This window comes from Caretta caretta, chromosome 8 (assembly GCF_965140235.1).
Source record: "Caretta caretta isolate rCarCar2 chromosome 8, rCarCar1.hap1, whole genome shotgun sequence".
Lineage (NCBI taxonomy): Eukaryota > Metazoa > Chordata > Testudines > Cheloniidae > Caretta > Caretta caretta.
The window spans coordinates 66214178-66237233 of record NC_134213.1 but is presented as its reverse complement, the minus strand read 5'-3'; the positions used below and the strand labels follow the sequence as shown (position 1 = coordinate 66237233).

At 40.8% G+C, this 23056-nt stretch overlaps 1 protein-coding gene across 2 annotated transcripts in view; it reads right to left on the bottom strand.

The window, feature by feature from the left end:
* Positions 1–23056, bottom strand: part of NR5A2 (nuclear receptor subfamily 5 group A member 2) — a 101762-nt gene that overhangs the window by 32209 nt on the left and 46497 nt on the right. For both annotated transcript variants that reach the window (XM_075131573.1, XM_048862126.2), the window contains one exon: positions 14613–14732. In XM_075131573.1, coding sequence (XP_074987674.1) covers positions 14613–14732 — 120 coding nt within the window. The remainder of the gene's footprint in view (positions 1–14612; positions 14733–23056) is intronic.

Genomic DNA, 23056 nt, shown 5'->3' with positions numbered 1-23056 from the left:
TGCCTATGAACTTTCCTACACTATCCTCACATGCAGAAAGAATTGAATGTTGGAATTCATACCCTGAATTACAAAACTTGGTGTGCATGCACAACGAACATTTTTTTAAAAAAGTAGCTTTAATAAATAAAAGCCAATTTTCACCTACCCACTTATTTGCAAGAGGGAGACATTCTGTCTGCTAAATTTCAAGTTTCAACATCATGCACTAGAACTGTTTAAAAAAAATCAGTGACAAAGCCAGGATTTAGAACCCAGGAGTCTGACTTGCAACCCTGTGTTCTTGTCTCTGGCCCAAGCTGCATCCCACAAACCACCTTAATCACCAAAATAAGTTAATTGTTTCAGTAAATAATTTTTTTCAATGTTAACATATCTGTCAGAACAGCAATTTTCTAGTAGTGACATGATGCTACGTACTGCTGTGAAACTATTCACAGCAAAATCATCTCATTCACAACTTAATTTCCCTTTTTGTAATTGTACTGCTTTGTTAGGGGAAAAACATCTCTCAATGCTGTACCAATTTCAGAATCTTCATGGGTGAAAATATGATCTTCACTTCCTAATAATAAGTTAAGATGTTTGGATGGATTTCAGGAATATTACTGGCCTACTGCCGTGATTATACTATAATGGAAAAACCTAATAGGTGTCTGAATGTCCCACCTTCCCTCTACTGGAAAGCTCTCGGGCAACCAGCTACTCTTTCAGGTGCATTTAATATTTGCAGCACCAACAAATTTGTCTGGGAGGCAAGTCCTCATCTGCCACTCACCAAGAGCAGACTGTATTAAATTTTTATATTTATTGACATTTCATTACCATAATTGACTGCACTTGGTTCTCTAGTAGAAGGCACAGGGCTGCCTCCTAAGCAGGAGAATTGGTCCCTTGAGGAGGATTTGCAATTAAAAACAAGACAGAATGGATTTTTTTATTGTGTAAATATGATGAGTTGAATTTTCAGCTTTAACTAGAGAATACTGGGTGTACAGAAGCCTTTTTCAAGAGTGAGAAAAATTATGAGTCAGTGGAAAGACGACCCCCAAAGGTGTCAATCAGTTTATATAAAGTCAACTGTGCATGAAAAAGCCTCAGTTAATGTCTATTCTGAAAAAAAGTGTTCACGTTAAACAGCATGGTGTCCTATTTGCTGTATCTGTGTGCACTGTACACAACTAGAGGTGTATAGTCAGAGTAGGTTTTATTTCTGTATCGAAGCAACTAAATGCTAGACACTCACAGATAACCACAATTACTTTCACAGATCCAGTAACTATCCAAAATGCACCAAGCAATCTGTTATCTACAGCCAGGCACTCAGAGACCACAGAATATGCTCTGAGGAGAAAGACTAGGACATACATCTTAACACACAACCACCTTCACCAAACAAGGACACTCCACCAAAAAAGTAGACTCCATCATGGAATGGGCTACTCAGAGTCCCAAGAGAACCTGCTTCAGTACAGAAATACCTCCCCTCAACCGTACACATCTAGTTGTCACCTACCACCACACATTGGAGCCCATATTGGGTATCATCAAACAATTACAACCCATACTTGATGGGGATCATCCTGAAAGAAATCTTTCCTGAACCCTCTCTTCCGGTCTTCAAACAACCCTCCAACTTCTCCAAGCTCATCATCAGAAGCTCCCCCAGACCAGGACTCACCAACTCAAAGCACCAGACCCTGCCAGAACAACAGATGCAAAATCTGTGAGTATATCTCCACTGCTATAATGATTAACACATCTTTCAAGATCCATGGGTTCTTCACATGCCTATCACAACATATGGTGTACCTCATCCAGTGCACTAAATGGCCCAATAACAACTGTGTGGGTGAAATTACGTAACCACTACACTTTCAAATGAACTCACACAGAAAAATTATGTAAGACAAAAACACCATATCACCAGTGTGTGAATACTTTTTACAAAGCACTCACTCTGTATCTAACCTCTCAGTTCTCATCCTCAAAGGAAATCTGCACACCACTTTCAAAAGATGAGCCTGGGAGCTTAAATTCATAACTTTGCCTAGATATTAAAAATCATGGACTGAATAGAGATGGATTTATGACTTATTACAACAATCTATAACCCACTTAACTTACCCAGGTTTTTTCCTTTCCCCTCTATGACTGGAGAGATGTTAAAGGGGACACTTCACCTAGAATGGTCCTTTGAAATGTGTAAACTACTTATGCTAAACAATCTCTTCAACCTTGTATTTAGCTGTGATGCTCTGGGTACATTCCCCAGACCGGAAGAAGAGCTCTGTGTAAACTCAAAAGCTTGTCTCTCTCACCAGCAGAAGTTGGTCCAATAAAATATATTACCTCAAATACCACGTCTCTCTAAAAAACCCCAAATAAACTACAGTACTTGTAACTTGAGCTGCAAATTCACATCATATGCAATTGCATACTGAAGAGCATAACTTTTACCTAACAGTGAGTCATACTGTGCCATCAATGCTGGTTAATTAACCAAATTAACCAAAAACCCGTTTGAAATTAAATGATGATTTGCATCCGATGAAGTGAGCTGTAGCTCACGAAAGCTTATGCTCAAATAAATTGGTTAGTCTCTAAGGTGCCACAAGTACTCCTTTTCTTTTTGCGGATACAGACTAACACGGCTGCTACTCTTAAACCTGCCTTAAGATTGATGGTCTGATATTGCACAATAGATTTTAATGCAGAAGAAGATGGTTCAACATGATGATTGACACTTTCAAAAATAAGAGCTTAAAACTAAGCGCCTAAATCCCTATTTAGGTGCCTGAGGGTGGGATTTTCAAAAGTGCCTAAGTAACTTAGGAACACAAGTCACAATGAATTCAATGGGAGCAATGTTAGGCCAAAGCTGAGTACATTTGAAAATCCCATCTTAAAACTGTGAAAAGTGATGTATTTGGGAAAACTTATACCGGAAACCAGATCAAGTAATCTCTAGTTGATCAATACAGTTGTAAGGTATTTACTTAGATGAGGCCAAATTCTGCGATCCTTACACACAAAGATCTCTCTGAAGTCAATGAGAGGTTTTGCCTAAGTAAGAATTTAAGGCAAATCTTGTTTACAAGGGAAAACTATATTCTGGGCTAAATAAGCTTTGAGCCTGAAAGCCAAGATATGAATACGACTGAGTTAACAGGGACCATCAAATTGATTGGTGCTCTTATGATTTAGTATAATAATTGTGCTCTCCATCTCACAGGTGCTCTGACCGGCTACTGCCCAGGACTGCCTGAATTTCTCCCCAGCCTGTCACTTGACTTGTGGCTGGCCTTGTCCACAAGCAAAAGGGGTTGTGGCAGTGGCACAATGAATCTTTTGTGCCCTGAACAGGTGCCAGCAAGCATTTGGGGGCAGAAGGCCTAGCTAGGACTACTTCTTCAAGACCTAGCCGAACAGTTGGTCGTAGCAGTCGTTCGCCATTTGGTCTGTTCCTGCGTGGCTGCAAGGGCTTGACGGCCTGAGAGTCCAACATCAGAACAGATTTGATGAACCTATGTAATAGGGGATCTGCCTCTTGGCTGCTTCCACCCCTCGGTTGGTGGAATTTTATCCCAGATGTTACAAGCCATCCAGAGAACGGCGTTCGCTGCAATGTCTTGTGGTATTCTCGCTAGGACTAGTAGCCTCTTAAACATAGATTAGGAAAGATGAGGTCCTCATCCCTTTCACTGGACAGCAGAGCAGCACTGGTCTGAAGGGGAGAGTATGCTGCACCCTCTTGTGGGGCAGCAGAGATCCTGCTGCAGTGGGCTCCTCAGGAGGAATTCTGGTTGAGCCAGCCAGAATGCCACAAAGGATTCCGCTGCTATAGAACTCTTCCATACAGATCCTAATACAAATCCTAAAACGTAAAAGCACAATCTGGCTCCTTCCCTGCACTAAAATTAATTCTTTTTTTTAAGTTAAATTGTATTTAACATCTAGGATCAGGTGGAGAAATAGAGGGTTGGTGGGGGAAGCATGTGAGTGGGGAGATTGAAGCTGAGTGGTCATATTTGCTGAATGCTTATGGATGGGGTGCAGTAGCCAGTCATAGTGTAGCGATTTGCATAATCACTGTATTGTCCTTTTTCAATAATTAATCCTTTAGTTGGCTAATAATTGTCCCCAGACTAGTAGATTACAGTGACTTTCACAGTGTATAGTTATAAAATACCAACTGTACCACTGAATTTTACATCCTCTTCAACCAGTGCCAGGAACTGCATAACTGAGGAATAAAGCTACAGTTACAGATCAATAACTGGACAGCAACTGGACATTCTGACTGGCTGAGATAATGTAATTTCAGTTTAGTGACATTTAATTCATATATAATTTAGTAAATTAACTTACTGTTTGTGGATAAGTGGGTGTGTTTGGGAGAAGGGGGTGGACAGGCAGGTGACTTAACATAAGTTAGCTTCATACCTGAAACTTTCTCATAAGGATGTGATACTATAGTGACAAGCATGGTTTGTAGAGAAGGATTATTTAATATCACAAGCATAATTATGTTTCTATTGTTTGCTGAAGCGTGAGACTGTATACCTTTCACTGGCAACTACATTTCACTTTTCACTACATTTTTACATAGCTATTAAAGCTCATTTAGAACTTTTCATATATAATTTAGCTCAGTAACTTAATGTTGTTCATAAATATTTGCTTCAGATTTTTAGATCTGCCTTTGTTTTATATAAATTGAGATGGGCTCATACTGGACAAAGACAGAAGGTATAGTTAAATCAGTTTTAGTTATATTAATTAAAATTGTGATGACTTGTACAGTGTAAGATGCCTGACATTTTAACATGGTACACAATAATAGAAGATAATGAATTAAGTTGCCAGTGGACCTTTCCCTTAGAATGATGTTGTTGTGGTTGCTAATTAGCTATAATATGCAAATAGTAAAACTGATCACACTTCAAAGTACTGTATTTGTTTTGTCTAACTTACATTATAAAGACCACTAGTACATCAAGATAGGAATAGATTGCAATTTCCTGTATTGGGCCATATATATATTATCTACAGTGACTGATTTGACTTTGTTATAAAACCTATCATTGTAAAAGTATTCTCAAGGTGCTGTACAGAGAGCAGTTTTAATCAATTACTTATTTTTTTTATAGAAGTAATGACCAAGATCAGGTTCTTCAAATTAACAACACTATAAACATTATGTTAAAGTAACATGCAGGACCTGGCTAACTCAGTTACCACAATACATTGTTAAAGTACCCACTCCATCCTTTGCTCACCTTATCTTGATTAATACTATCACATCTGCTCAGAGACCTCTACAAAATTACTACAGAAATTACTATAACAAATGACCCTCCCCTTGGAGTACAACCTACATAGAGATGGCCTGGAACCAAATCCCTGAGTCTGAACATGCCAGAACTTCAGGGAAGTTTAGATCTGAGATCAGAACTTTCTACTTTTGTGAATGATTACATAGATGCCTTAGTGTCATACTAATTCACTATTTTCCCACTGATAGGTAGTGAGGAGGTGCTTTTAACTCCAAGGATCTAACATTTCCCTTTGTACTCCCCCCTATTCTCAAAGATTTTCAAATCTCCTTCCACTGGAGGAGGACTGTCTATGCTCACTCTGGAGACCATCAGTGTCACTATTGCAATTGCCCTGAGGGGTTGCTAGAAATGATATAGGGTCCACTCCCTCCAGGGATACTGCTTCTGAAATGCTCCCATTGCTTGTTGGTTCTAGAGCTTGAAATCTAATATGGGACCTATACTGGCACCATCCTTGTGGTGCTGCTACCAGACTGCCAGTCCATTAGCTCATGGTTTGGCAATGACCCTCTTTGTCTCTCTGGAAACACTGTATTAAAGAATGAGAAAGGAAAACATTTCCCAAGGAAGGGTCTAGGTGTTAAAACTGCGTGAAACAGCAATTTTGGTTCACAGGGATTAATAGAAGGTGTTCTCCTTGCTGTGGGGATCCTCATCCCTATATATTTTTTTGAGTTTTAGATGTTGGATCATATTAAAGAAGTTCTGTATTAAAATCACAAATGAGTTTGATTCCCCATAGTTTAAATTCCAGGCTATTACTAATTAAGAGATCTCTTGGTTTTTGGTACTGTTTCTCTCCCTCTGTGTGAAACTTGCAAGCTGCTAATTGTGTTAGTACATTCTAAGACAGAGTCTGCTCTCCAAGCAATTCTTTGTAACAACTACTACTCACACAGAGAAAGGCTCAAAGCAATACTCTGTAACAATAGAAACAGCACCCAGAGACTCCCCACTCTTTTCTTGTATTCATCTCGCTTTGTTAACAATTGTGATTAAAATAGAGATAGAGGATGTATGTGGATGGATGCTTGGTGTGGATAATAACTGAATGATCAGGGAGGTGCCAGCCTAAGAATCCAGTGTCCATCGGCTGAAGAAGGCGTCAAGTGGAAATAACCAGAGGACCCCCAGAGGGCAGACTGGAATCCACCCAACAGCCTCAAGAATGGGAGAACCAAAGAACAACACAACATCTGGCAGCACAGAGCCATCAGGAATGTGACATCTGCTGATTGATTCAGCAACAGCATGATGAAGCAATTCCCATAGACTGGCATAGAAAGAAATTCCTATAAAAATGGACTCTAGAAAGTGAGAACCAACTTCCAGGAGCATCAGATGAGCATCTGACAAGTCCCTGCTCCCTCTTCATGTCCAGGCCACCTGGCCAGTGGCTTGGCATGAGCAACTCTAAGGCTGGTAACTATGATGATAACCTTGCAGAACCTGTGTGTGTGTGTGTATGAATGAATGTGTGAATAAATATGAAATTGAATGGAATGTTATAGCTGTAACTAACTGTTCACTATGATTCTTTCTGTATTCACAATAAATGTGGTATTTTGCCTTTCCCCCTTTAATAAGATCCTGCTGGTTTTTATTTTATTGGTATAACATTTATTCAAACTCAAAATCTCAGTAGTAAACTGGTTTTGTATTGAATGCATAACATAGCAAAGCCTCCTAAGCAAACACTAATCATGGCAAGATTGCTGAAAATCTTGGCCCAGGGTTACTTAAAAGGTTCAGGATCCTTAGCAAACCTTTAGACGGACCTGAATTTGGCATTTGTAATTAAGCCTACAGTCTGGTGAGTTTTGTGTAATTTGAGGTGTCACTGTAAACTTTTAGCACAGATGGAATGAACACACCATTTTATCATCAGAGATGAGAGACTGTTAAGGACAAACCTAACACTGTTTTAAATATGTGGGTTAAGGTTCTGTTTTTTCGTTCCCTTTTGGTCAGAGATAGCTAGATCAGATGAGACTTGGGCAAACCTGAACACAAGAGGACAATAAACCGAACACAAAACAATCATTGCTGTACACTGTTTGTATTCACCTTGTCCCAAATCCTGCAGCCCATTGCCTGTGTAATGACTTCAGGATTTGGCCGCTTGTGCACAAATTAGTACTGGATGCTCTGTGCGCTGATGCTCTTTTTAAATTTACACCACCACGAGCTGCACTGACTGCAATGTGTTCTTGTCACAAAGTTAGTAAGAAAGCAAAAAGAAATACCATTTTGTTTTCAGAACAATTTCATGCAAAAGCTAACGTCATTACAATATGCCTCCTTTATAAAAATCAAGGGTAATCATCATTTTGTTGTTAAGTATTGCAATATACTGGCTGTGGATTCCATTTCACTAATAGACTAGGGGTGAAATTCACCTCTGTATAGAGGACTAACATAAGGACTATTTACCATTTAGTTCCTACTTCAGTCCTTAAAATTTCTTCCAATAATATTGGCTGAGTGCAAAACAAAATCTCATATCCTTAACATGCAGCAAGTTGGAAAGTTTGAAAGTTCTGCCTAAACACATGGGATGGACAAATTCAGAAATTGCACTTTAAGAAAAGTTGAACAACTGTAACACCAAGTATATATCAGATATTTATTGAATGGAACTGGGGTTTATAGTTGAAATATTTTTTCATTCCTTCTTTACAAAATGGAGAAAGAGAAGAACAATTCACTTATGTCCCTTCTTTAACAGCCTCTTTTTTCTCTCTCACTACAACTCTTTCTCCTGTTCCTCCTGTAGTTTTATTTAGGTGTTGCTGCCATGGGACTGCTTCTGAAATGGATTCCTCTTTCTCATGAAGTTGTGTGTAGCCAGCACCTAGGAAGCTCAGCTGTGCCCCCAGATTCTCTCCATCAACTATGTGCTATCAGGGTGGATCTTGAGGCAAATTTGGTCTCCAAAGGCCTTAGCTAATACGATTGAGGTGAGTAAGTGTCCACCAGAGATTATGGCAGCGCATAAAAAAGCCCACCCACTCCCCACCCTGCCAACATCTGATAGTAATGGGGAATTAAAAGAAAGCTGCAAAGTATTCCACCAAGAGATGGGTTCAAACCACAATATTCAGATGTAGGTTGAGATTCAGATCTTAACCTGCTTCAAAACTAGACGTTGTTTAGATCTTCGATTTCAATTACAGCCCATCCTCATAAACCCAATTGGGGATAGAAAATCATGTGACCTGTTTCAGTCAATTGGCCAACCAGTCAAAAATTTTAAAAAATATCTCAAAGAAGTCTGAGTTTTAGGCAAAGTTGTGAGTCATTGTTTTTTATCTGAATTGATTTGACCAAATGTGGTGATCTGTGGTAATCTGTCTGTACAATTTTATGAATTAAGACTGGTGCTCTGAAGTTGTTCTTATGAAAATACTGTATTCTGGAATACCTCTATGTAAATGTGGAATTCACCATGTGCTGACAGGGCCTGTAGCACATACAGACCAGACTAGGGATGATGGAGGGTAGATAACCATAATGATTGTACTCTGCCCACATAATAGGTATGCTAAGAAGGGTGGCTGATGCAAGGAGAACCAGTTTTTTCCAACCCCTCCACTGGGGACTGGCATTTAGAGCAGTGGAAAATCCCCAGAAGCAGAACAAAGGACATATTGTTGTTGGTGGGACATATAAACTAAAGGTACTCAGAATGAGAGAGGCAGGAAGGTTTAGGTAGGAAGAGATGAGTCAGGCATGCTTTCATAGCTGCGGGATGTGCGTGCTCTCTGTTTAGTTGCTAGAACAACTAACGTTAGAGAAAGTGAGAGACTCCCTGGTTCAGCAGTAAAGCCATGAGCTGCAGCAGAAGTATCCTGGATATGCCTAGAGGATACCTCAGCCCAAAGACTGCCCTAGAGTGGTGAAGAAATCGAGGCAGGGAAATGTGTGTAGAATTCATTATTTTTATATAGATCTGTGCATTTCTTGTGGTTTTTAAAGGAAGAATGATGGTTTTAGAAATCTGTGCAAAATCTGTCTGTGTTGTGTTATGCCTCTCACGTGCCCTAGAAGAGTTAACCTGTGGACCCAGAACACCCACACAACTGGAGTTCTGGGAGACAGTGTGTTTAAGCTACAGGAGAATCGGGGGGAATGGTCAGTATTGGTCCCAGGGTCTTGGCAGTTGGATCACAAGGTCTCAGCTCTCAGGATGGGGTGCTAGACAGATCTGCATCCCAAGAGTGTGTCTGAAGACCCCAACCTGCACCTGAGAAGGAGCCAGAATTTACCTATGTACATTGCCAAAGAGCCACAGTAATACATCAGCAGCCCCGCATCAGCTCCCCCGCCGCCTGCCAGCAGCCCTGCTGATCAGCACCTCACCCTCCTTCCCCATGCCTCCAGCGGCATGCAGGAGGCTCTGGGGGGAAGGGGAGGAGCGAGGGCATGGCAGGCTCAGGGAATGGGGCAGGAAGGAGTGGAAGCCTTGGGGGAAGGGGTGAAGTAGGGACAAGGCCTGTGGCAGAGTCAGGGGTTGAGCAGTGAGCAAACCCCTGACCTCACCCAGCTCATTGGAAAGTTGGCGCCTGTAGCTACAGCCTCAGAGTTGGTGCCTATGGAAGGAGCCAGATATTAACTTCTGAAGAGCCACATGCAGATCTGGAGCCACAGGTTGGCCACCCACGCTCCAGAGGCTTAAAGCACACAGGATACAGTGGTTGGATTCCCTCACAGCTGTCTGATGAATGTCCAGTAGGGGGAGCTCAACTAGATTTATAATACCATACTAAGAAAGCAGAGGATTTTACTGCAACTATAAGGGGAGCATGGGTAAGATCAAAATGAATAACTCATGTCCTGGCAGCCTGGGCAATATATCTCATGTTGCACATTAACTACTGCAGCAAAATGCATGAACAATGAATAATATTCTGTTGTAATGTCTACTCTTGAGTTCTGAGAACAAGAAAAATGACAGCAGCTTGTTATGTAGAGAATTCAGTAGGATAGCACATAACCCTGGAGGAATTAAAGTTTCTCTTTAATGGGAAGTGGTTTGTTACCATCACATACCACGCGGTTAGCCTGTGAAACCTGGAACATGGAAAGCAATGTGGCAATGATTTACAATTAACTAATACAGTGCAACTCATTCCTTGGTTGTTTTGTGTTATGAAATTTGAAGAGATGTAAAATGCACCTGTGCTAGTTTATGTCCTTTTGAAATGGTAATTACTGTTGCTGAGGGGCAGCATTTAGTACAGAAAATGAAACGTGCACAGAAAGGAACTCATCCATGAGGAACTGCTGAGGGACCGTAATGATCTGAAAAAGTGCTTTCTTGCAACACCCCCCCCCCCCGCATTATTTATGAAACTCCAGCCAAATAAATAAATAAAACAAAGCCTTTCTGTGCAAGCCCCAGGGCTTGCTGCTTTGCCACTGACTGTGCTCTTTCCTATCAAGGGTCGGCATGTGGCTGGAAAGAGGGCAGTACAGCTGTGCAGAACTCCAACCAGAGCCCCTAGACATCCTGTACTTGATTCGAAGCCTTTGAAAGGGTACAGAGAGTGCTTCATGCAACTGGCCCAGTTCTGCTGGCTGGGGTGGAGTAGGTGAAGTTTATGACACTTATTTATCCTGCTCTTCCCATGGCCTTAGAGAAGGTTGGCATCACTAGCCAGGAATGGTCCTTCCCCTATGAGAGCATAATGGCTATGATTATAACCAGCTCATGGGCAAAGGTGCAAGGAGGAAGGCTTTCTGGGCTCTCTTAACTTTATTACCTTGCAGGGCTAGTCACAATCTAGCTCTTAATGTCTCCAAGTTAACAAAGCAGACTATATAGGACTCCATTTACAAAAAATGATGGGCTTGTACTCAAAGATAGTGACAGCCAGAACCACAAACATTTCTCTTGAAAGCTTGTATGTTGCCCTATAATCTTGCTTATAGTGAGGATGATAATGATAAATAATATCCATAGCGCTTCTCAGTCAAATGATTCAAGTACTTTCCAGACATTGAGCAATTTAATGTCATGACAATTACTTAATATAGGCATTATTGATGTGATGCAGGCATTATCTGCATTTTACTGTTGGGGAAACTGAGGCACACCATTACATCTTGGGTGCCGGGCAGCAAGAAGCACACAGCACGCTGCACAATAGCAGAGGTTGGAAGTATTTTGGTCTAGGACATTGGTGCCCCAGAATTACTAAAAACACAGTGGGATCTTTAGCATCAATGTAAAGCCGACAGACAGTTTCTAAGCTTTCTATCAAAAATTCTCCCTGCGTAGTAAGCCATAGTTTCAGTTTATCTCTCTCAGATATAAATGGGATAAGTTTATCCTGCCAGGATTTGAACTTGTGGTTCTAGTAAGTCTGGATATTTAAAACCTGATCCTTAGAACACTCAGCTAGCCTCTCTGTAAAATAGTTTCTGTTAGTCCTGAATGGCCTTTTAAACTGAGTGTTTTAAAATTACAAGTGGCAAATTACTTATACTGGCATAGTTAGAGCAATCCCATAGTTCCCTGCTAATGTTCCAGTGGATAGGCCACTAGCATAAACAGGCACAGTCAATGGAGTAGTGTGCACTTCCACTAGCAATGAATTTGATTCCATATTGATGGTGATCAGAGTAGGATGAGACTGCATACCTAGAATCTACCAGATGTGTGTTTGATTTCAGACTATTTACTGTCTTATTACCAGCAGTCTCAGACTGCTGTTATTTTTGGATAGTCTATTTGATCCGGCTGCTGTTCATCTCTACTTCTCAGTGAAAGTCTGTAGGAGATTAGCTGGAGACTAAGTTAGTTCTCAGCACGAGTGAAGTGAGCAGTAGCCCATCCATAAGGAGAGGCACTGAAATTGGTTTTTGTTGTTGTTCTTGCAGGGTGGGTCCCTCTATTCTCTGAACATTTCAAGTTGAAGGAAGAGTGCTCAATGGATGAGGAGAAACTCTTTGAAGGGGATGCTGAGAGTGCCTGCACCAACTAATGCAGCACTAATGCTGGAAGAGATGTAGGTGAAATTGGGTCTGAAAAGAGGACATATTAGACCAGCTTGTCAGTGGTGGGGCAAAAATGGATGCAACCAGTCCAATTTAGTCATATTTTGAGACTCTAGTTTTGCCTGGAAAAATAAATTTTCCAAGCAACTCTGATCATTTGTAAGCAGTGCAATTATTATGCAGCCTGCTGTGCATTATTGCCCAATAGTCTTGAAATGTTCTGCTTTGTCTTTGTATCACAAGCACATCTTTTTTTTTTTTTTTTTTAAGTACAGGCTAAAAGTGCACAAGGCAATAAGAAATTACTATTGCATATAAATGGCTGCAATGCAAGGGAATAAGTTAATCATAAAATAAATTAGACATTAATTTACTACAACCCTCAGGAATAGAAAACTGCCAATGTGTCATAGTGACAGATAGTATTTTCCATTTTGAAAGGGAATTATAAACATAAAAATCATAAGCATCCTTGTGTGGTAGGTAAGCCGCTACTATTATCTTCATTTTGCAGATGGGGAAACAGAGGATCGACTTTGCTTTCACTGACACCAATATAAACCCAGAGTAATTCCACTCCTTTCAGCTGATCTCAGTGTGGGGCAGAATCTTGGCCTAGGGACATTAAGTTATTTGCCAAATGCTGCAAAGGGCATCAGGATTAGCCAAGATTAGAATGTGGGAGTAGTGTGGCTGCCCAGTCCTGGTCTAGCACCACTAGATCATGTCTGTGATGATAAACTTTCTAATAGCAAGCAGAACACTTCTTCCGAGCATAGGGAAATGGCCTCCATTCATAAAATTATGACTAAGTTGCTAAGCAAATTCTGCACAGCATAGACCCATGCATGATGTATTTCTGTAGTTGGAAAAAAGAGTTGTTTCCCATTGTGCATATCAATCTAGGCAGCTTAGTTTTACTCCTGAGGGCATTCTGTGCCAAAAAATTAAAAATTCTGCACACAGTATTTTAAAATTCTGCAAAATTCTGCAAATGTTATTTGTCAAATAAATGTGGAGGCTCCATAATGGCTGCACTGGCTGGATATTAGGGGGTCTGGATGCATGCGGGTTGGGCAGATGGGGGAGCAGCTCCCTGTAGAGGGATCCCTCCCACTGTAGCTGAGGAGTGATGGGTGCAGGAAGCAGGGGGTAGAGGGCAGAATTTTCAGAGCTTCCTGCAGCGGGGAAAGAAATTGGGGGATGGGTCTGACCCAGCCCTGGATGCCATGCAGGGGAAGAGGAAGCCCAGTCCTTCTCAGCCCAGCCGGGACTAGCAGCTGAGCCCAGTGCAAGAGTAGGAGCCACCAGCCGGGTCTTCCCCAGTCCTGCCCCCTGCCCCACAGTGATTTACCTCTCTGCAAGCTGCTGGGGCACCGGAAGCATACTGCTGGGGAGGGTCACATGACTGCTCTTTTGTCATTCCTTTGCTTCCCTGTCAGAAAGTCATTTTTCTGCAGGGAAGCAAAGAAATCTGTGGTGGACATAAATTCTGCACATGCGCAATAGCGCAGAATTCCCCCAGGAATATAGTTTGCAGTTACTTAAATACCAGTGGACCATCATTTGTTTTCACTTTGAATCAGGAACCAAATGTACAGGCACACTCTACCTCTCACTGATACTGTACATTTTGTTCCATTAAAGTCTGAATATGTATTCTATTAATAGGTTCTCATTTTCATTGTCAAGCCTGTTGTGCTTTTGGAAATTATAAATGATTCAAAGCTTTCTATATTATTTTGATTTTCCCACAATTTTCCTCATTTCATAATTTAGCCTGTTTTTTGCTGTGTCAGACAGACTATACCTCTGATGCCTGGAGACAATCAACTTTTTTAGAAGCTGTTTAGCAACACTGGGTAATAGCTGCAGGGAACTTCTGAGCTGACCAGTGATTATTCTGAGTAAACCAGAATTCTCAAAGAAAAATAAACTTTTATTGCTCAGGTCTAAACCCTAGTTTTTGTCAGAAACCATCTTAGCCCTAGGAAATAAAACTTCTTGAGAGACACTTCAGGTCTACTCTCTTTCAATCATAGTGGTATACAAGTAGATTGGAAAAGCAAAGTGCTTATAATTATATCTGCTTTTATAAGTTTAACTGTAATCATTGGACTAGGAACAGAGTACACAAGTCATTTTATCTACATTATTTGTAGCCAATCTCTCTATTTCAGAACACAAGTGCTTCTGATCTAATTAAGCTCCTGCTATTCTGAAGATGATTAATAAAAAAACAACACCTCTTGGAGTCTCAACACTCACTTGTTGCCCAGTAACCAGAAGGATAGAGCCTTCTTTCCCATGTACCACTTGCCGGAAAATGTGATCTAGAATTAAGAGTTCACTCCAGCAATTCTGAAGCAGCTTCATTTGGTCATCAACCTGTAAAACAAACAGAAAAATTGATAGTATTACTTTGGTAATAACTTTTACAGAACTCATATTGCACAGATTGCTGAAGGAGAAGAAGGTAGCATACCACCCTTTTTAGTTGTCTAGTTAAGTTTCAGATATTCAGATTTAACGTTTTGAGAACTGAAGAGATGTCAATAATTATGGGTGTCAGAACACTGATATCGCAGCTGATAGGCCTTTGTCATTAGATGGCACAATCTAAGGTTAAGTAGAATATTTACAATTGATTAACTGCTAGAATAAGGTGATCCATGAGCATAATAACCAAATTATACTGGACACCTGGTGAAATGCCCACTGACTGAGCAATTAATTTTATTTTTCCACCTTATTAGGTGCTTATCTCAGGAGATCAGCATTCTTTTCCTTTCTCAACCACTAGCCTGCTGTGTGACCTCATGCCTCAATTTCCTTATCTGCAAAATGTAGATGATACTCACTTTCCTTTAGACTGCTTTGAGATCTATGAGAGAAAAGCTCTGGAGAAGAGCTGAATATTATTATATGCCTATTATGCTCTTATGGCGATGTTCTTTTAAACTGCAACTTTCACCATGGATTAATATAAACTGAATAACTGAGCGTGACACACACTTTAAAAGAAGTAATTAAAGAATTTTAGGCCTTCTGAAACCACCCCCCCCCAGCTTTGGGGAGTGGATCTTATTTGACTCACAGAACAGGCATAGAAAAGACAGTGCTAGTGCAGCCATCTCCCTGCCACTGAGCCTCACTCTTTAGAAGTACTGGAGAATCAGCAGAAAAGTATCAAAAACCCAGTTGCCTTGACAAGCCCAGGTCCAGGATTAATCCCGTGACAAGGAGCAGGCTGAGGAAGAAGTAAATACTGCCTCCAGCAGTTACACTGAAAAAGGAAGGATGCTTCCTCTCCACGGTTTACTTCTAGAAACAAAATGGAGCAGGGTGACTCCAGGCAGGAGAAGAAAATGTATGTACAAGCAGTAGTCAGAGAATTTGTACAGTAGTAAGAGCTGTATCACTGACTGCATCTGGTAATAGCAGAAGCATATCTGACACTAGTCCTGATTCTGACCACCTAGAATATTGTCCAGGCATTGAAACATAGCAATTATAATCTGAGTCAGAGACAGACTGGAAGAGGCTGAGATTAAAGGAGTCTGTCTTCTCCCAAAAGGGAGGAGAAGAAAAAACATGCAAAATAAAGGGTAAATTTCCTGTGAGTAGTACACCTTCCTGAATACAGAGAGTAAACAGTGCCAGAATGAACCTAGAGGATTCTGGTGCTACTGTATACTGAAACCAAGATTTTCAAAATGCATTCCTGAATTTAGGTTCCTAACTGATTTAGGCAACTTAATCCAAACGTACTGAACATTTGAAATCAATGGCTGTTGCTATGTGCTCAGCACTTTTGAAATTCAGGCTATGGATTTAGGAGCACTCATTTTTAAAAAACTTAGTCTGAATAAATAGGCGTGACACAAACTAAACCAATGCTATGGCATTAGGTAGTGGGACCAGTGAAAAATAATCTTTTTGAGAGAAAAATGCAGGTAAAGTGCACAATGTCAATGTTTTTCTTACAGAAAATGGCCCAGATGACATAGATGATACAACATGAACAGCCACAGACGTGCAATTTTAATGACTGTATAATAGTTATAGATGAAGCTTCAAAAAAAATGAGTGATCATTTCTTATTGCCACATTGTTAATCTTATTTCTATACTTAGAACATATTGAGAAACATATTGTAAAACATCTAGAGAATAGTGGAACCATATTTAATATCTTTATTAATGCTCAAAAACTGGGGGCATAATATTGCACAGTACTGAAATTTGAATAATACAAAAGGCTTGCTCCAACTATCATTAAAATTAAGGGAAAACAGCATTTGCTAGAAGTGGTTTGCCAGAATGAGTGATAATAGTGAATAGCAAATTAGAGAGAAAACTTTAAAATATGATATGGCTGCAAAGAAGTGGCTTGCAGTACAATGTATATACGTGCAATGCAGTTTGGGTTGGTTATGTAAAGAGGCACCGTGTTGCAGACAAGGATGGTTCCAGCAACTGTGTTTCTCAGTGAAAATGTGTGTGACTGCAATTGGAATATTGTTTTTAGTTTTGGACTTTCTTTTCCTGGCCAAAAAGAAAAAAAAAAAAAAAGAGACAAATTGCAGGGGAATCCTATAAAAGCAGCACAATTGTTGGGGGGGGGGGGGGTGAGTCTGACTTTTAAGGAATGATTAAAGGCATGACCCTACAGTCTCATTACAAGTAGTAGTCCTACCGACACCAAGTGAAGTTTTGCTTGCTTAGGATACTGCATGATTTTGCCCTAAAAAAATACATATTTGTACAGTAGCTTTGCTGGGCAACAGTTAAATGGGAAGCATGATAAGGTTCAACAAATATTTAAAGGCTGTAAACACCACTGATGGATAGGAACTGAGGATAATTAAAATATTTATAATTCAGAGAAATAAAACAAAATTACAGATGGGAAAATTTAAGCTGAATATCTACCTAAAACAATTTCTGAGAGACAGACCTATTAGGCTGCAAAAGAGCCTCCCAAAGGAAGCGGTGGACACTGCACAATTTGATACATTTAAAACTAGACTGGACAAAGCACTAGAAAAATGTATTTCAGGGAACAATCCTGCATAACTGGAGAGCTGGAATAGGTGATGTAATAGGTCTTTTCAATTTTTAACTTCTAGGACTCAATGAACTTTTTATCAGTTGCACCCTTTCAGACTTAGGCTACAGCCAACAGGGTGGTACTAATTGTATGGTTTGCTTAGCCTAAGAAACTGAAAGCTTTTATTATAAGCTTGGCTAGTAGTGCCGCCTATTATTAAGGCTGCCTGACACCTCCCATTATAAGTTCCTGTTTTCAGTTGCTTATAATTTTGTGAAACTTTATCCATTTGTGCTGAAATTTTCCATGGTGGTTGTCTGCCTCAGCCTAAATTGTTGTGGAAAGTTTCAGCCAAAACAGTTCAACCACTTTCCAAGAAAGAAACATGGGAAAAGTGCTTTGTTCTTCCCCTGTTAAAAAAAATCCTGGTGACCTTTTCATTGAGAACCTCTAGCTCTCCCATGCTTTGGAGCAGGGACTTTGGACTTTGTATGAGGGATGTATCTTTTTCCAGCCCCGGGAAAATCTGCCCAAATTTGGTCAAGTTAGAAGCCTTTGAAAAATTGCAGTTCACATATGCTCAGTACAGACCTTTCAGATTTTTAGCAGCTAAACTTCCTGAAGATTCTGTCTGTACTTGGCATGTTCTAGCCTAGTGCTGAGCAGGGCTTCTGCTGCAATTGCAGTGCTGTCAACCAATACCTGTAAAACTCACTCTCATCTCCTGCTATCCTCCTCACAGAGGATGACAGCCTACTACTGTTATCAGTTAACTCCATTAGTTTAAGTGGTAGAGATATGTGGTAGAGATTCCAGCCCTGCTGATGACCTATATAGGTATCAATTTGATGCCACATGATGGAATTTTGTGGGTTTTTTAAAAACCTAAGAAATTACACACAACATCTACAATAAAAGAATATTATTAAAATTGCAAAGTCAACCACCCAAAAGTTAGGTAACGCCAGAAGTCAGGTTACCTGTGCAACCTTAATTTGGCCTTGTTGTGCATATGCATTATGATACGGCTTTTAACTGTGTAATCACATACTATTTTTTCCACAGAACCCTGTCTCATTCAGTGTGCAAGATGGACCTGTTCTGGGGATGAGTGAGGGTTTTGTAGTGAAGAAATTGCTGACTGTAGGATACCTGCATCTACCTTGCAGAATTTGGAAGGTATATACTATTTGTAATACTGGGGCCAGCGGGTCTAGGCCTGCTCATAACTAAAGGCCCACCTCCTCAATTAAAGGGGGGAGACACTAAGTCCAGGTTACAATTGATTGTTGGGGACAACAAAGGAGAACACAGGAATGGGAGTGAGGTTAAAGGTTGAATATTAGGAACCAGAAGGGGCCACTGGGCAGAGAGCCCCGAACAGTACACCCTGCTTCCCAAAGGAGCTCAGGAGTCAGTGGACACTGCCCAAAGGAACTCTGCCTGGAGATGTGGCAGACAAGGGACTGGAAATAGGCTCCACAGTTGCAGAACACCCCTGCCCTATCCAGCTTTCTCCTCCTGGTATGACTGATGGCCATCTTGGCCAATGCCAGAAGGAGGTTGATGAGGAGGTCTCGTGACGCAGGGTGGTGGATGGGGTGCGAGGATCAGGAGATGTGGGGAGAAGTGCAGAGAGAACTCAGTAAGAGGTTCTGGAGGAGCTGGAAGAAGAGCTGCAACCTGACACATTATGTAGATTTGTACCAGGGTCTCCCTCTCACCACAAAGGGGACAAATGTTGGAGGAGTTTGGGAGCTGTGCCATGTACATATCCATGCTCACAGGTCCATGGAGGAGCTGTCAACTAATATCCCCAGTGGACCATATATTGGCAGGTATGTAGTGAATGAGGTGGGAGATTGTGGGAAGAGAAGAGTTGGTCTCACGGTTAAGGCAAATGAATGCTACCCTAGAAATTTGGAGTCTATCCCTGCCTCTGTTACAGAGTTCTTATGTGATGCTAGCCAAGTCACTTGAACCAGACTTTTTACAATTGTTTAGTAATAGTGTATTCCTCATTATCTGTGTGCCTGAATTGAGATTCTGGGGTCTCATTTGTAGAAGTGCTAAGTATTCATAGCTGCAGATGAAGTCAGTGGGAGCTGTGCTTTGAACACATAAAGTGCTATATTATGGTAAGTACTCTAAAAAATCAGGTCCTAGGTGTCTCAACGTGTGCACCAAAATTAGTGGATATTTTTGACCTTAATCTCTCTGTGCCTCAGTTCCACATCTGTAAAATGTTCCTTCATCTCACAGGCATGTTGTGAAAGTAAATTCTTTAATATTTGTAAAGTACTCAGATACTATAGTGGTGACCACCACAGAAAACACCACAAGGAAATTAATACTTCTGTCTTCAGAGAAGACTTTGAATAAATGTACAATAAATAAGGCCTGGGGCCACATATTGAACAACATGTAGAAAAAATATTGAATAGTTTCTTATTCAGTAGCACCATCCATTCTGTGCACTGCACAAGGCAGTGGTCCTGTGGAAAAAATAGTATGTGATCAGGTAATTAAAGACTGTGTCATGATTCATATGCACAAGGGGGACAAACTAGGGTTGCACAGACCACCTTTATTCTGGCATTCCCTAACTTTTGAGTGCTTGACTTAGCAAAAATGTTCTTCTAACGTGTTTTTATGTGAATAATTTTAAATGGGTTAAAAAACCCCTTGCTGTATTTATTACAATCACAGTGTGCAAACCAAGTTAATATATGTACGCTCAAATATCAGCTACAATTCACATATCCATTGGCAACAGTGACGGAGGAGAGAAAGAGGAGCGGGCTTAGTAGATGGATATATTTCTGATCAAAGTGAAGCTGGAGCTATCACTAACTCAGCTTTGTTCCGATGTTGTGTGTGGCCACGATAACTCATTTCTGTTCAGATCACAGAGCAAGGCTGAGTGTGTATTAAAAATGTTTCTTTTCCTCTGCCCACAACGTGTATTTGACACCCCTTGCCATTTCAACCAAGCAACATGTTAGCTGGAGAGAGGATTGTAAATTATAACATTCATACACACCCTGAAAAGACTGTGGGTATGTCTACGCAGCAACCCACCCTCCGCCCCCGGCAGCAGTGAGTCTCAGAGCCTGGGACAATTGATTTGGGCTTATGGGGCTCATGCTATGGAGATAAAAATAGTGCCTGGGATCCAGCCCAAGTCTGAACGTCTACGTGGCTATTTTTAGCCCCACAGCTCAGGTCCCATGAGCTTGAGTCAATTGATTTGGGCTGTGAGATTCGGTGCCGTGGGTGGTTTTTTTTGCTGTGTAGATGTACCCTATGGGCCAGATTTTAAGTAAATGGAATTACTTGGAATTTACAATAGCATAACTGTATTCAGAATCTGCCACTATCATTTGAATACCTAAAACTCTGCTTTGTGGTCATTTTGCTGTAGTCTACGCTGCACAACAAGGATTATAAAACCATTTAAACCATGCTCTACATATAATAACCTCCAACATAAATTGCAATTCGCACATTATTGTGTCTCTAACTCTGTTTACTGCATAATAAAACAAGCTCTGAAACAAAGTTTAATCATACAGTCTTCATGAGTAACAACTCATACCTGGAAAAGAGGCCAAAATACGTGACTCCATTCATGCAATTGCTCATAGAATATATTTTTAAAAAATCTACCTCAGCTACAGGCAACAACTTTTGTGAACAAACTACTTTACATTTCTGATTTTAGAAGGATCCAACAGCAGCTAACATTATCAAAGCTCACCTCCCAAGTTTTTATCATCTCATTACAAAATCAGTGCTGGGAGAGCGCTGGGAGATGACAAATTCACAATCCCCCCCCACCATGTTTTCACATAATCTGCTCCTGCTGTTGTACAAGATTCATAAAACTAGCAACAGTGAACATCTGCCAGTGGCTCACAAACTTTGCACCTATTTTAATTTAATGAGCAAGAGCCCATAAAAGTAGTAGAGAAAAAGCAAAATACACATGCACAAATTAGTGCGTTCTTGAGAGAACTTAACTGATGCATCTCTTTTGACACAGAATCATAGAATTATAGAATATCAGGATTGGAAGGGACCTCAGGAGGTCATCTAGTCCAATCCCCTACTCAAAGCAGGGCCAATCCCCAACTAAATCATCCCAGGCAGGGCTTTGTCAAGCCTGACCTTAAAAACCTCAAAGGAAGGAGATTCCACCACCTCCCTAGGTAACGTATTCCAGTGTTTCACCACCCTTCTAGTGAAAAAGTTTTTCCTATTATTCAACCTAAATCTCCCCCACTGCAACTTGAGACTATTACTCCTTGTTCTGTCATCTGCTACCACTGAGAACAGCCTGGATTTGGAACCCCCTTTCAGGTAGTTGAACGCAGCTCTCAAAACCCCCCTCATTCTTCTCTTCCGCAGACTAAACAATCCCTCAGTTCCCTCAGTTTCTCCTCATAAGCCATGTGTTCCAGTCCCCTAATCATTTTTGTTGCCCTCCGCTGGACGCTTTCCAATTTATCCACATCCTTCTTGTAGTGTGGGGCCCAAAACTGGACAAGTACTCCAGATGAGGCCTCACCAATGTCGAATAGAGGGGAGCGATCACGTCCCTCGATCTGCTGGCAGTGCCCCTACTTATACAGCCCAAAATGCCATTAGTCTTCTTGGCAACAAGGCCACACTGTTGTCTCATATCCAGCTTCTCATCCACTGTAACCCCAGGTCCTTTTCTGCAGAACTGCTGCCTAGCCATTCGGTCCCTAGTCTGTAGCAGTGCATGGGATTCTTGCATCTATCAGAGAGGCTGGTAGAGCAGCAGAATGCTATACAGTTTGCATTAGAAGGACACAGAGATGAATTTAAAGGTGGTGGTGTTCTACATCTTACGGGATGTGATCGTTTATGGAATATTCCTGTAAGCTTTTGTAAACTGGGAGGAGCCACATAAGATATTGATGTTAGTGAAGTATAAGTGAAATAAACTTAGTCCCACAGTCCACCACTGGAAAAAACATGGTAAGACAAGATGATTGATTGATCAATGATGTGTATAAAGCCTATAAATAAATTAACGAGGTGCTGGTATATAAAGATTTTTTTAAAATTGCACAGCTAAACCACAAGGACCTCACTACCTCCATGGGTATGTTAATAGCCAAATTACGTGTACATACACCATAACCAACATCAACTCCGGGCTAAAGTAAGTAAGTGTCACTAGCATTGTTTCCTGATGGCTACTCGTCTCATGTTCTGGTGGCCCAATAAGTGGAATGGATTCCCAAGATGAGGGAAGCCTTCTGCTGAAAAAGCCATACTGCTCATCCTGCCAACTTTAATCCTATGAACCAACAGTAAGATCATGCCAGCAAATGTTAACAGGGTCAGTGGGCTGAAAGGTAAGAGGTTGTCTCTTGGTTAACTGGGTCCCAGACTGTTCAAGACGTTATATATTATCAACATCATCTTGAATCACACTAAGAAGTGAACTGGAAACCAGTTCATAGACTTTCACTATTAGATGAGAGGAGAGAAGACATACAGAAGAAGGTAGAAGTAAGGTAAAACCTTGAAAGCAAGGATGATAAACCTGGACTTGATGTAGACTTGAAGGATTTAAGTGTAAGGGTGTGTATGATGTGATTGGACTGATGAGTGAGCAAGATGAT